This window comes from Martes martes (assembly GCF_963455335.1).
Source record: "Martes martes genome assembly, chromosome: 2".
NCBI classification, from domain to species: Eukaryota; Metazoa; Chordata; class Mammalia; order Carnivora; family Mustelidae; genus Martes; species Martes martes.
The window spans coordinates 65,089,195-65,102,430 of record NC_137889.1 but is presented as its reverse complement, the minus strand read 5'-3'; the positions used below and the strand labels follow the sequence as shown (position 1 = coordinate 65,102,430).

General features: G+C 37.0%; 1 protein-coding gene across 2 annotated transcripts in view; it reads left to right on the top strand.

Annotated features, from left to right (window-relative positions):
* Positions 1-13,236, top strand: part of NR3C2 (nuclear receptor subfamily 3 group C member 2) — a 337,191-nt gene that overhangs the window by 232,948 nt on the left and 91,007 nt on the right. For both annotated transcript variants that reach the window (XM_080797692.1, XM_080797693.1), the window contains exon 4: positions 3,705-3,821. In XM_080797692.1, coding sequence (XP_080653818.1) covers positions 3,705-3,821 — 117 coding nt within the window. The remainder of the gene's footprint in view (positions 1-3,704; positions 3,822-13,236) is intronic.

Genomic DNA, 13,236 nt, shown 5'->3' with positions numbered 1-13,236 from the left:
AGGATTATTTCTGTTGCTATATAGTCTGACAAATATATAGCTACTAATTTGCATAGAGGCCATCTTTGAGAACTTTCAAGTAGACTGTTAATAGTGTTCCCTATTTCCGTTCTATCTACTTGGTATATCAACTTAAGATTCATGTCTCTAAAACACAGCTCTGAACTCAACATATTGCAAGCAAGAATCTTCAGTGATATCCCATCACCTGCTGAATAAAATCTGAGTGCTTTAGTTTGTCATCCAAAGCTTCCACTGTCTGGTCCCCAGCATTCTGGTTGTCTGCCCTACATTAGCATCATAGAAAATCGTTCACCTGAAAATGCCTGGGATTTGACTTACTCAGGATTAGCAATCTTAATACCAGGAGAACACAATGTTTAAGTAAGACATATTAAAGTTTTTTAGATCTTCTAGATGCATTCTCTTGTTTTCATTGCGGGTTTTGTTGTTGTTGCTTTGGTGTTTTAATATAGATTGAGGGATGGGACATACATTACTTACTAGTGTAAGGTACAATTTAAAACTTTAATGTTTGCACAACTAAAAATATACATGATGGAAAACTGTGTGAAAACTCTTAGACCATTGCTGCAGCAGTCCCTTACAATGCTCCCATCCTATTTTTGGAAAATGAATTGGTGGCTGCAACCACACTGGTTGGTAGAAACCAGGTATACAATTTCAAATATTGCTGCAGGAAGGAAATTATCCTGTAACCATTATAGTAACATGGATTTTTAAGGTATCTTCATTTTTTAAGAATCCTTACAGATTCTTATTTTCTTATTTCATATTCTGTTTTTGAATACCCAAAGAAGAAAATCTTCTAGTGTGTACGGAAGACAGTGGTCATTTCTTATGCATTCTTGTATGCCTGCAATCTAAGAGACTTAGTCACATTTTACTGCACATTGGCAGAAGTGGAAAAGAACCTTAGATTACCCCAGCCCCTTATGCAAATGTTTGGCAGCCTTGCACACATAGTAGGTTCCCAGTGAATACTTGCTGAATTAAAACCAATTAAAATTACATTTAGTTTTCTCTTTGGACTTTAAAGTTTGTTCAGTTCAGTGTGAGTTGTAGATAAATCTATGGTTTTGTGTTCAATTTCACACCACGCAAAAGTCACATAATGCTGGTTGTCACTGGATATACTGACGGATAGAATGTTCCTCATTCAAATAGTGTTCCTTTGCTTCTTGGTTCCAAAGAGCACTTTTAGCCTCCCTTTGGACCACCAGTAACTCATATTGCAAGTTGATGTTTAAGACTCTGGCCCTTAATGCACACTGATACTGTCAGCCTTCCTGAATTTTTCCAGTTCCACCATTTGGGGAAGTCACTTTACCAGTGCTTGCATGAGTTTTTTCTTGTGAGCAAATAGCAGTAATAATATTGGCCTTCTATATCATAGGGTTGTTGTGAGGCTTGAATAAGATAGTGCTGTAATAGGATCTTAAAATTTTATTTTAAAGGTGATAATCAATTACTTAAGATACTGTACAGCATCATGAAATGTTATATGAATCAGTTATGGTCTTTACCATGCGTATTGATTGCCTTTGTGTAATTATCTATACTTAACTTATATCTACTAAGAGCCTCCGATTTTTTAAAAAGTCATTAGATTATTATAATGGTAGGTTTTCTTTTCTTTACTTTGATAGATTTCCCTATTCTAGTACTGTTTATTGTTATTATTACTAAGATTTACCATAATGTTACTGAGAATGTGCTCTAGATTAAATTATTTCAATTACATTAAGCAATACACATTATTTTTATTGAGTATTTACTGTAATTTACTTAGTAAGTCTCAACCAAGGGAGCATGATAGTCCTAAGCTGAAGGGAGTGCTTTAGATCCTGTTCACTGCTTTATAGCAATCGATGAAATTCCCTCTCTCCTTTGTCTGCATGTTTTCAATGACCCATGACTCAGTCCTCAGACCTCTTCTCTTTCCAGTCTGTGCTCACTCTCCATATGATCTCATCCAGTCTCATGGCTTAAAATAATGACTGCACACTATTATACCTCCAGCCCAGACCTCTCCCTGACTCTAGACCTGTGTATCTAACTGCCAGCTTGGCACATCCGCTTAGAAACTTCTCAAGCATCTCAAACTTAACATGTCCAGAACTGAATTAGGGTAGTTTCCCATAAACCACATGCTACTGTCTTCCCCATTTCAATTTATGGCAGTTCCATTTTTCTTAAGGGTTCAACCCAAGACTCTTAATGCCTCTACCTCCCCTTTTTGTTCTGATCTATCAGCAAATGCTAGCAGTTCTACCTCTAAAATGCATCTGACCACTTCTCACCACTGTCAGTGCTACCACACTGACCTGACCCACGATCATCTCTCCCCTGGGTTGTAGTGATAGCCTCCTACCCCTGTTCTTCCTGCATCTGTCTCCATCCATTGAGTCCGTTTTCAACATAACAGCCAGAGTGATCATGCTAAATGTAAATCACATCAAGTCATTTCTCTGCTCAAAGCTTCCCATTGCACTCAAACTAAAAGTCCGAGTCTTAAATATGATCTTTACTGTGGCCCGGTATGATCTAACTCACATTAACTCTTTTTCCTTATCTCTTACTTTCCACTCGTTCTTTCTGTTCTTTCATACTTGTCTGTTCCTTAAACATGCCAGGTATCCTCCCCAGCCCTGCCCCTACCTTATTTACTTTTCCCTCTGTGTAGTATATTTTTCTCCCCAAGATGTCCACATAGTGCCTTCCTTCCTTCAGACCTCTATTTAAAGCATCTTTGAGTAAGGCCTTCCATACTCTTTTTAAAATGCCAGCATCCTCCCACACCTCCACCATGTTATGTGCCCCTTCCCTAGCACTTACAGCTGTCCAGCATTTGTATATTTTACCTAATTACCTTGTCTGTTGACTGCTTCCTCCCAGTTGAATGAAAGTTAATGATAGCAGGGACTTCTGACCGTCTCATTCATTGCTCGTATTCATTGCTATGTGCGGTACCTAGTGGATGTTCTATAAATGTTTTGAAATAAATAAATTAATAATAGCGCTAGGCTACAATTTCACATTTTGCTAGTAGATGCCTCTCTCTGAGTATAGTCCCACATCTGAATATTTTAAATTACAGTTTGGTCTACAGTTAAACATTTAACTGTTACAGTTAAAGTTACAGTTAAATATTGTTAAATATTTATTTATTAATATATAATAAATATTTATTAAATATTGTTAACGGTTACAGTTAAACATTTACAGTTATATAATCTGTAAGTCTTCCCACTGAAATCACCTGTGTGTAAATGGTGGGCAGCATAGCAACTCCAGCAACTGCAGGAGAGCCTTCAAACAATCCACTCTGTTGCTGCTGTGATGTGTAAATGAAAATTGCACCATTGCCTGAGAGGGATTGGGCAGCTACCAATAATTTCAGTGTGGGGGAGCGTCGCTCCACGTATATGAAAGTCAGTTGGAAATAAATGCAGTATTAATCTTATCTGTAATCTAAAATCTCACCTGTGTTAAACTGGCCATGCCCATACCTATATTACCTGTAAATCTTATTCCTCTTCTATTTTTCTGAAGAAGAAATTTCAAGGCAGGGAAAATGAAGTTTCATATTCTGATTATACTTATTAGTACTTTATATTAGTGCAGTAGTCTTTATTTTGACAGTTTTGGTTTTTGTGTTTTTTTTTGTTGTTGTTATTCAGGGCAACACAACTATTTATGTGCTGGAAGAAATGATTGTATCATTGATAAGATTCGACGGAAGAATTGTCCTGCCTGCAGACTTCAGAAATGTCTTCAAGCTGGAATGAATTTAGGAGGTAAGTTTTGTGTTTTTAGTTCAATAAAAATTGTTAATATGTAACATAACACTGCTAAGGTCTGTATACTCCCAAAATCTAAGATAAAACTAACATGGAGCAAAGATTTCTAAAAATCTAATAAGCTTGTGATAAATCATTTTAGTATTTCTTTCTTAGCAGGAGTTTAAAAGAAGTATGTTATGTGGCTATGGTCCTAGTGAAGTTTTCAACCTTGAGTTTGCTAAGTTTTCAAGAACTCAGAACAGGGGGTGCCTGGGTGGCTCAGTGGGTTAAAGCCTCTGCCTTCAGCTCAGGTCATGATCCCAGGGTCCTGGGATTGAGCCCCCGCATCTGGCTCTCTGCTCAGCGGGGAGCCTGCTTCCTCCTCTCTCTGCCTGCCTCTCTGCCTACTTGTGATCTCTCTCTGTCAAATAAATAAATAAAATCTTTAAGAAAAAAAAAAAACTCAGAACAGGACCAAAACCAAAACAAAGATGAATGACTTTTTATATGAAACCATAACTAACAGTTTTTATTACAGTGTCTGTTTAGAAATAAGCCCTAACATGTGATAATATTAGCCAGATAGGAATACGTTCTAAGAATAAACGTAATAAATGAAGACCTATATGAAAAAACTTAAAAATGTCACAGTAGCCCACCCAAAGATGGGGTTGGAGGGGGGCAGGCTGGTGAGGGGATGGTTAAAAGACTTGAACCAAACACGAAAGTATATGATGTCCATGGATGGGAAGATTCAGCCTGCTAAAGGTATCCATTTTCTCTGAATTAATTTATAAATATAACACAATCCTAACAAAATTACCAATTGATGATTCTAAGTTCCTAAAGAACAGCCAGCAAAATTCTGGAAAGATAAATAATGAGGTCGACTACCTCTACCAGATAGTAAAACATATGATACAACTACAATAATTAAAATGATATGTTTATTGATTGATTATAAGACAATAACAGAAATTCAAAGAAATAAATAATATGAGAATTTTGTATATAATAAAGTTGTCATTCCAGATCAGTGGTAAAAGGATAGATTATTCAACAGAAATTATTGTGACTACTGGGAAACCATCTGGAAAACAAGAAAATTGAGTGCAATCTCATACTACCCACCCAAATAAATTGTAATCTTTCAAAGTTTTAAACTTGGAAATAAAACCATAGAAGTACTAAAAGAAAAGAAGGATTTTTTTTTTAATACTCTCCAAGTGGAGAATACCCTTCTAAGTATAAAACTCAGAAGCTATGAAAGAAGAGAATTAAGGAAATCAACACTATTTACAAATCAAATATTACTACAAAGGCAAATAATAAGAAACTGGGGAAAGTACTGGCAACTTATAGATAATGGGTTTGTTTTTTGCATAAAAATCTCCTATAATTCCATAGGAAAAAGAAACCAACTTATTATAAAAATGAGATTGAGGGGTGCTTGGGTGGCTCAGTTGGTTAAGGATCTAGCTCTTGATTTCGGCTCAGGTCATGATCTCAGGGTGGTGAGATCAAGCCCCGCATCAGGCTCTGTGCTGGGTGTTGAAACTACCTAAGATTTTCTCTCTCCCTCTCCCCCTCTTCCCCTCTTTCTGTCCCCTTCTCGGAAAAAAACAAAAAACAAACAAACAAAAACAGTGAGATTGAACAAAACAAGAATATGAACAGAACATTTTAGACAAAAGAAATATAATTGGTTCCTGAAACACATGAAGAGATTCTCAATCTAATCGTAACAGAAATGCAAATTAAAACTATGAGTTAAATTTCTTATAAATGCCAAAAATAAAACATTTTTATGATATATTGTTTAATGATATAGAAATAAAGTAAAATTCAATGGTGATCTCATGCATTTTAGGTAGAAGTATAAGGTAATACAATCCGTATAGAGAGTGATTCAGTTATTTCAGTAACATGGTAAAGGACACATATCCGTTGACTTAATGAGTCCTAAGTATATTTTTGCAATATAAGAAATGAGACATTCATAAGATATCATAATATTGCTGACCATCAGAAATACGTTAAATATTCATATGTTCAGGATTGGTTAAATAAATTACAGATCCTCTTCAGACCATAAAGGAAGTTCTGTATGGATTGATCTCCAAAATATTGTTTAGTGAAAAAAATAAGATTGTAGTATAGGATGTTTTGCCTACTACAAGTGATTTAACTCTTTTAGAAAAAGAATATATATTGTATAGAACATTTCTGAATAGTTTATAAGAAATAAGTAATGTTGGTTGTCTCAGTAGAAAGGAGTGGATAGCTAAGAGACAAGGACAGGAAGGAGAATTATCATCACTCTATTATCCTCCATGACTTTGAATTTTTTATTGTGTTTAATACGAATAAAATAAAATAATTTGAAAAAGAAATGAGACTTCATTCTTTTTTGCTTTGGTAAATGCAACTGGCCACTAGTCAGGACTTGGGAGTAAACATGGCGGCACACAGAGCAGAGCGACTCTTAGAAATCAGGAGGAGTATGGGCTGTGGCCAGTTGAGGCTGCTCATGTCAAAGTGGGGCCAGAAGATGTTACATAACAGTTCAGCCAGAGAGACTCATGCTGGTTAAGAGGATGGGCTCTGGAGCCAGACTGCCTGGGTAGGAACCCCCTTGCCCTACCACTTCCTGACCTTATAACCTCAAGCAAGTTACCACCTTTCCATGCAGTGTTTCCTTCTCTTCAGCTTGCAGTAATTGGCGTGCTTACCTCATAGGCTGTGATGCGGGTTGACTGAGTCAGTGTGCAGTGAAAAGAAAGTGATCACTCAGTACATGTCAGTGGTTCGGTGGGTGGTGGCAGTGCTCATTGTGATTTCCATAGCGCTTTCACACATGATCTGAAAGACGTTTTTGCTCCACGTTTTGCTGATAGTAAATCTCAGCCCAGACTGGCTAAGTGACTTGCCCAAAAATGCCACAGCCAGTGACATGATGAACATAGGTCTTCTAGCTCTGGATTCTTGGTCTGGTGCTTCTAGTATACCACACTGTTCCCTTGTTCTGTTGTCTGAATCAGTGCAAATGTGGCACAAAGATCACCTCCTTAAGCATGTGAGTGAGAACTGGAGAAATTATGCATTTAAGATCTAGATGGCACAAGGGTACAGCCATTGGTTATGAAATAAATTTTAAATCAATTTTGTAAATTCCAAAATCAGAAATTAAATATACTTGCACACTACTGAGGTATCTTTTAAAGTGCCTGTATGTATATTTTGTACTTTATAAATACCATAAAACTTTAATACATAAATATCATATAAATGTCATGTAATTATACTCTATAAAATAGAAGTACTGTTAGTTATTATAAAATAACAAAATAACCATATTTATAATTCCTACCTTGTAGGGTTTTGTTAAGGGTTAACCAAGCCCATCCATAACCTGTAAAACAGGGTTTCTCAACATCTGCACTGTTTGACATTTTGGGTCATTTGTGTATCAGCATCCCTGGTCTATACCTACCAAATGCCGACAGCAGTCCCTTCACCCCAGGTGTGACAACCGAGAATGTTTCCAGACTTTGGTAAATGTACCCTGGGTAGCATTAAGACCCACTGGTTTAGCTATAAGAGTAAATTATTGTAAGCACTATGCAATGAGATATTTTCTGCTAAGATATAAACTCCAGCAGGGAAAGAAGTTTTGTCTCTTGTCTTCATTGCCTTTTCCCCAGTGACTAGAACAGTGCCTGGCACAAAGTAGGTGTTCAGGAGCTATTTGTCAAATGAATGAATGAATGAATGAATGGCATTTTTGAGGGCTTTTGTGTTCCTAAGCATTTTGCTAGGCCTTTTATAGGTGTCATCCTTTTTAAGCCACACATTACAATATGCCATACATACTGTTAAATCTGTCCATTTTGGAAATGAGTTCACAGAGGCACAGAGAGGTTAAGGAACTGGGCCTAAGGCCACAGAACCGGGGAACTCAGCTCTCGTTCCTGGCATCAAAACCTGTGTCGAGCATCACTGTGGTTCAACATAGGTCCGCTATTTGTAGATTGGACCTTCTAAAATGGCCCAGATTGTCTATTAATGGCAGCGCAGCATCCTGCTGTTTCATTTGTGTCTGTAATGACCTGTGAGTGGGGTTTGGCACAGGACCTGGTCTAGAATTCACATCGTTTGTCGTTGGTTTCTGTATATACGGCATAGGTTCTGTGGGTTTTGGTAAAACATTTTACTAGAGAGAAAGCGTGCTGTGAATCTTTGTCATTGAAAGTACTGAGTCAAAAATGGGCAGAGTAGAAATTAATATTTATGAAGATACTGTTTTCTTTAGGCTCAAGTTCTAACTTAACCACTTCTGGCTCATAGATTACATCCTTAACTTCTACTAATTATCCAGTTGCAGTGACATACACTGGAATTTTTTTTCTTTTTCTTCTGTAATTTATTTTGAAGGTTTGCTCTTGGTTTCAATGTGGGCAATAAGAAATGCAAGCATTTTTATTATATTCAAAAAAACATGAATTTTCACCTTTTACCTTGAAGCAGTTTTGTAAATTAAAAATGTGAGTTAAATTACAAGCCTGTATCTATACAAGTCCCAGTCTCACCCATGTTCTTAACAGAGCAGGGCTGTCCGGTTTCTTTTGATCCACTCTTCTTCCCTCCTGTCTCTCTTGGGGGATAAGGCAGCTGCCAACCCCGTGTAATATTTGGAAGGCATTTTCTGTTGGTGAGTGATCATGACTCTGGGAACAAAATTAGCCTTCCCGTCCTAAAGGCTTCAGGAATCCAAAATACTTTAGAATAATTTTTTTTCCTATCTTATCAGCTGGTTGGCGTGTAATTTTAACCATTGTCCCCATGCTGGCCTCTACCCTAGAGAGTGGGAGGACGGAAGAAGAGCAAGTAGATTTTTAGTTCTCAAAAATTAAAGCCACAAAATGTGCCTCTTCCCTTTTCTCTAGATCCACTCCCTCCTTCCTACCACAAGTACTATTCCTTTTCTTTAAAATCCTGCTGAGCTTTAGGCTGCATGCAAAGGAAAATATAGCAGAAGATGTGAGAATGTCAACAGAGAAATTGAAAGGAAAATAACAGCTTTCCTGGCCCCAAGCTGGGCCTGCCACTCTTGCTGTAGCCCCTATCAGTAGATCTAAAAAAGTCGTGGTTCCATATGCATGAGAATTTACTGCTTTGCATAGCTTTCTCCAAAGAAATTAATCACTTTTACTTGCCAGTGTTCTGAAGAGGATGATCTATACAGGTCTTTTAGAGCTTCTCCAAAACTAGATAAAACATAGCATTAAAGCCAAGTGGCCCTCAGACCAAGAATGAGTGTGTGGGGAGGGGGAAGGTATTTCCAGTTGACTGTACTCTGGCCATAGAACACAGAGGGGGTCTTCAAGATTTTTCTGTTCTACTCCTCCCATTTACAGATGAGGAATTTGGAATCCAAGATCATATCATCAGAGACTTAAAAAATGCAACGTAAGGATTCTAATTCTGTTGTCTTTCTCTCTTCCAAAGCACACCCCCCCCCGTTTCATTTTTCATTAACTAATCTTAAGTCCACTTTCACATTCCTTTAATGAAGACTCTAAAATATTAAAATGTTCCTTCCTGTAGCTTTAGAAATTAAACTTTACAAACCACAGGCTATTCCTAACTTGGGTTCCAGTTTACTTCCAGAGCGTATCGGCAGCTTTCCTGAATGCCACCCATCACTTTCACTCAGTTCAGCAGGAGCCTTCCTTTGAAGGGTAGCCCTGTCAGGCAAGTCTACTTTTTCCTCTTGGAATGGACCATGCCCCATGCAAAGAGAGGATGTCAGGCACAGGAAGCAACAGTAGACATCCAAGTTGCTTTCTGGAGACAGAGCCAAGGCAAGTCGGTAACAAACGGAACAAAACATAACTCTAATGCTAGCAGCATTCAAAGAAACAGAGAACTCTTGTATAGGACTGATGAGAATGGAACCAAAGAGAGGAAAATCTGTAAATTAAAATTCATCCACATAATGCAATATTAATAAGCCAATAAAATGGCAATGAAAATACATAACAACACAGAAATTTTCTTAAAAAAAGTAATAATGAAAACTTGGTATGCAAAATTATTTAAGTTACTTATTTCATGATTACAGCTCTATAGGAAAAGACTTGCAGGAGTCGAGAGGTTGCTGGGAGATCACAGAGTACCAAACATGGCTGGGTTTGTGAGTACAGTGGGTGTAGGAATATAGTGGATATATGAATGGGTATAGTCCAAGTTTTTCTTTTGCCTTTCCAGTTTTTTAATAATATGAGCATGTTTTATAATAAAACTTAAAATAGAAGTCACAGTTTTGAACTAAAAAAGAAGGGACACGTGAAAATAATACTGCTATTGAGCAGAAGACATAGAGAATCAGATATACAGATAACCAAAGGAGTTGTCCCTGGACAGGAAGGAGGAAGAAGGAGAAGAGAGATTAAAGACCTCAGTAAATCAATCTCCTGCTGTGAAATGCTTTAAAAACCAAAATGGAGAAGTGAGTGAAAAACAAAAGACCCAGAGATGGGAATATGACAGAGTCATAACTGCTGCACCAAGCCCAAGGAGAGGGATCTGTTTACTTGAGGGAAATTGGCTTTACCTGCCAGCGACTTGCTGCAACTAGTTGGCATGGTCACCTGCAAAACTCACATGCACTGTGGGTCTGGTGAGAGAAATTACAGGATCAACGCCAGTGAAGAGTAGGTTTAATATCTGAAATCCAATAAGAAAAACAATTTTTATATCTTTAAGGGTCTCCCGAGGCAGGATATGCAGTAGTCTGTAAAAGTTTAGAAAGCCCAAGTGTACTGAGTTTTATGAAGAAATACCATTCCTCGGATTTTTTTTTTTCTTTCCAATTCCTCTTGCTTGTAGACAATAAGAATTTCAGTGGGACTGTTGAACAGTAAACTGGTGGGGAAAATAACACTTTTTTATAAATCAGTGAAAGTATGTTTCTTTTTAATCTTCATGTATAAGTTAAGCCATATTAATTGTCTCAGTAATATAACTTGAATTGAATAACTGGCATTTTTACCCTGCAAAATTTCATGGAGGAAAGTTCAGGATTGATCCCAAAGCAGGCAGAATTTAAAGATTTACTGTATTTCTTCAATTCCAAGGCATTTTTCTTCTTTTCAGATTTTAGCTATTATGATTATATAATTTGCAGTCGATATGTGCATTTAATTTTTGTTAGTTTCACAATACTCTTAATTATATTGGGGTCTTATTTTGTGACTGATAATACCTTAGAAGTAGTAGAGGCATTCAATTCAAAGGTTCATCTGTCCCAAGGATATACACATTTGTAGGGACATACTTGGGCCTTGGCAAGCTTACTAAAGTAGGCTGCTTCCCTTCTGTCTTTTTAAATATATAACCCAGAGATGTTGGAAAAATTCTGTTTGGTATGCAGAGGCCCATTGTTACGTCCATGTTTCCTTTAACTTTTTCTTTTTCTTTTCTTTTCTTCTTTTTTTTTTTTTTTTTTTTTTCATTTGTGGTCTCTCCTTGTAGGTTGTCACTACCTCTTATTTAAAGGGTGGGAGAGCTTAGTCTTGACCTCTTGGGGCCAGGCTAGCTTGTCACTGGCCACAGTGATCTCCAGAGACCCAGCGTCAGACCTGGCCCTTTGTCCTGCACAGTGCCTCATGTGTACAGTCTCTCTTTAGGCTGGACTACAGCAGCCTTTCATACACTCACTGACATTTTCTGCAATATACACTTGTTTTCCAGCTCTTTGATAAACTATGGGGAGTTTTGGTTTCAGTTTTGTTTTGTTCCTGGAGCTTCATATTGTTACACTCTTTGAAGTTACCTCAGGTGATAGAGTTTTATTTTAAGAAAATTGCTGGTTTCACAATTAGTCTTTGGGAAATCCTGGGATATTCTTTGGACACGTCAAGTTTTCAATTTCTAGGGCTTTCTCTTTAATTTTTTTCCCTCTTTTTATGGCTTGTTTTTTCAAGGAAGAAGTTCTTTTCTCCGTCACTAGGTGCTTTTGCTTACTCGTGGTTTTCACTACACTTGTCTCTATGTACTGCCTTCTTTGTCTCTCAGCTTCATTGTCACCTAAGTATCCTGTATTCAAACTTCCCAAGAAAGGATCTGGGCCAATTGGTTGATCCCTACCAGAATGGACCTTCTGGTTGGGTAGAGTCCTCCAGAGGTTATAGACAAATAGCTGTCTTTGCCTCTGCTGCCCCTACCTTACCCAGGTTGGTGTGGCAGGTTATAGACCCCTGGGGCACAACACTTGATGATTTTTGACAAGAAACGTTGTGATCCCATATTTCAGAAAGGAATTGGAAGTATGGATAGCAATCATAGTGTAATAGATTCAGTACAAACTCATAACAATTACAGTCATCTGTTAATTGTAGAGAATCCCTTAAACCAGTTAATTTTTTCAACTCTGATTTTTATTCACGTGTTATAAGTTATCCATACATTTAAAAGTAAAAAAACATTTGTTTTTAGTTAGCAAACTGATACAGGAAAATAACTTCTCATGCTTCTTGGAACACAACTACTAAGGCTTTATTTTGGAGTTCAAGAGTTTTTGACATAGCTACTTTGAAAATACACAAACAAACAAAAAAAAAGCACACACATACACACATAAAAAATCTTAACTAAAAAAAAAATCAATGTGTAAACTATATATTCTCTTGTAGAACATCTCTATACTCCAATTGTTCTCTGTCCCTAAATGCCAGGCTCTAGGAGAGAGGATGAGCTCTGGGGTTAAGGAAAGGTAGGGAATAAGGGCGAAGGAAATATTAGAGAAGATGAAACCACTTAAAATCAAGCATCCCAGGTTTACCATACTCAATCAACTTAGAAAGTGGTGGACAGTCTTTCTAGGTAAAGTCCCCACCTGTTCTGTAGGATTCACTTTACTACCTCAAACACTGGTTTCACGAAGTTAAAATTACTGAACCCATTTACTCAATTAACAGGTATGTCCACTAAGGCATATGACTTAATCTTTTTCCATTTGAAAACCTAGAGACTAATGGTCATCTGTTTGTTGGCTTTCTGAATAAGTATCTTCTCCCCATATTCATAGTAAAGTGTTACGAGTGGGAAGATGGGGAGCAGAAACTATTTATGTTACAATAAAGTCCTCTGTCCTCACCTCTAGAATATACAAAAAACCATCCAGCTAACTTGCCAACAGTTCTTCAGCCTTTGGTAGTAATATGTATATTTAATATCATTAGTATCTTTTAAGATGATGATTTTTCTGGGACAGATAACATACCTTTTAAAGGCTAACCCAATTCTAACAGATTTTTAAAATATTTTTATTGATTTATTGAATTATAAAATACATACTACAGTGATTAATAAAGTAATAGTTCTCTTTAATATATTGAGAGAATAAAGATGGACGTTTGCTGAGCAC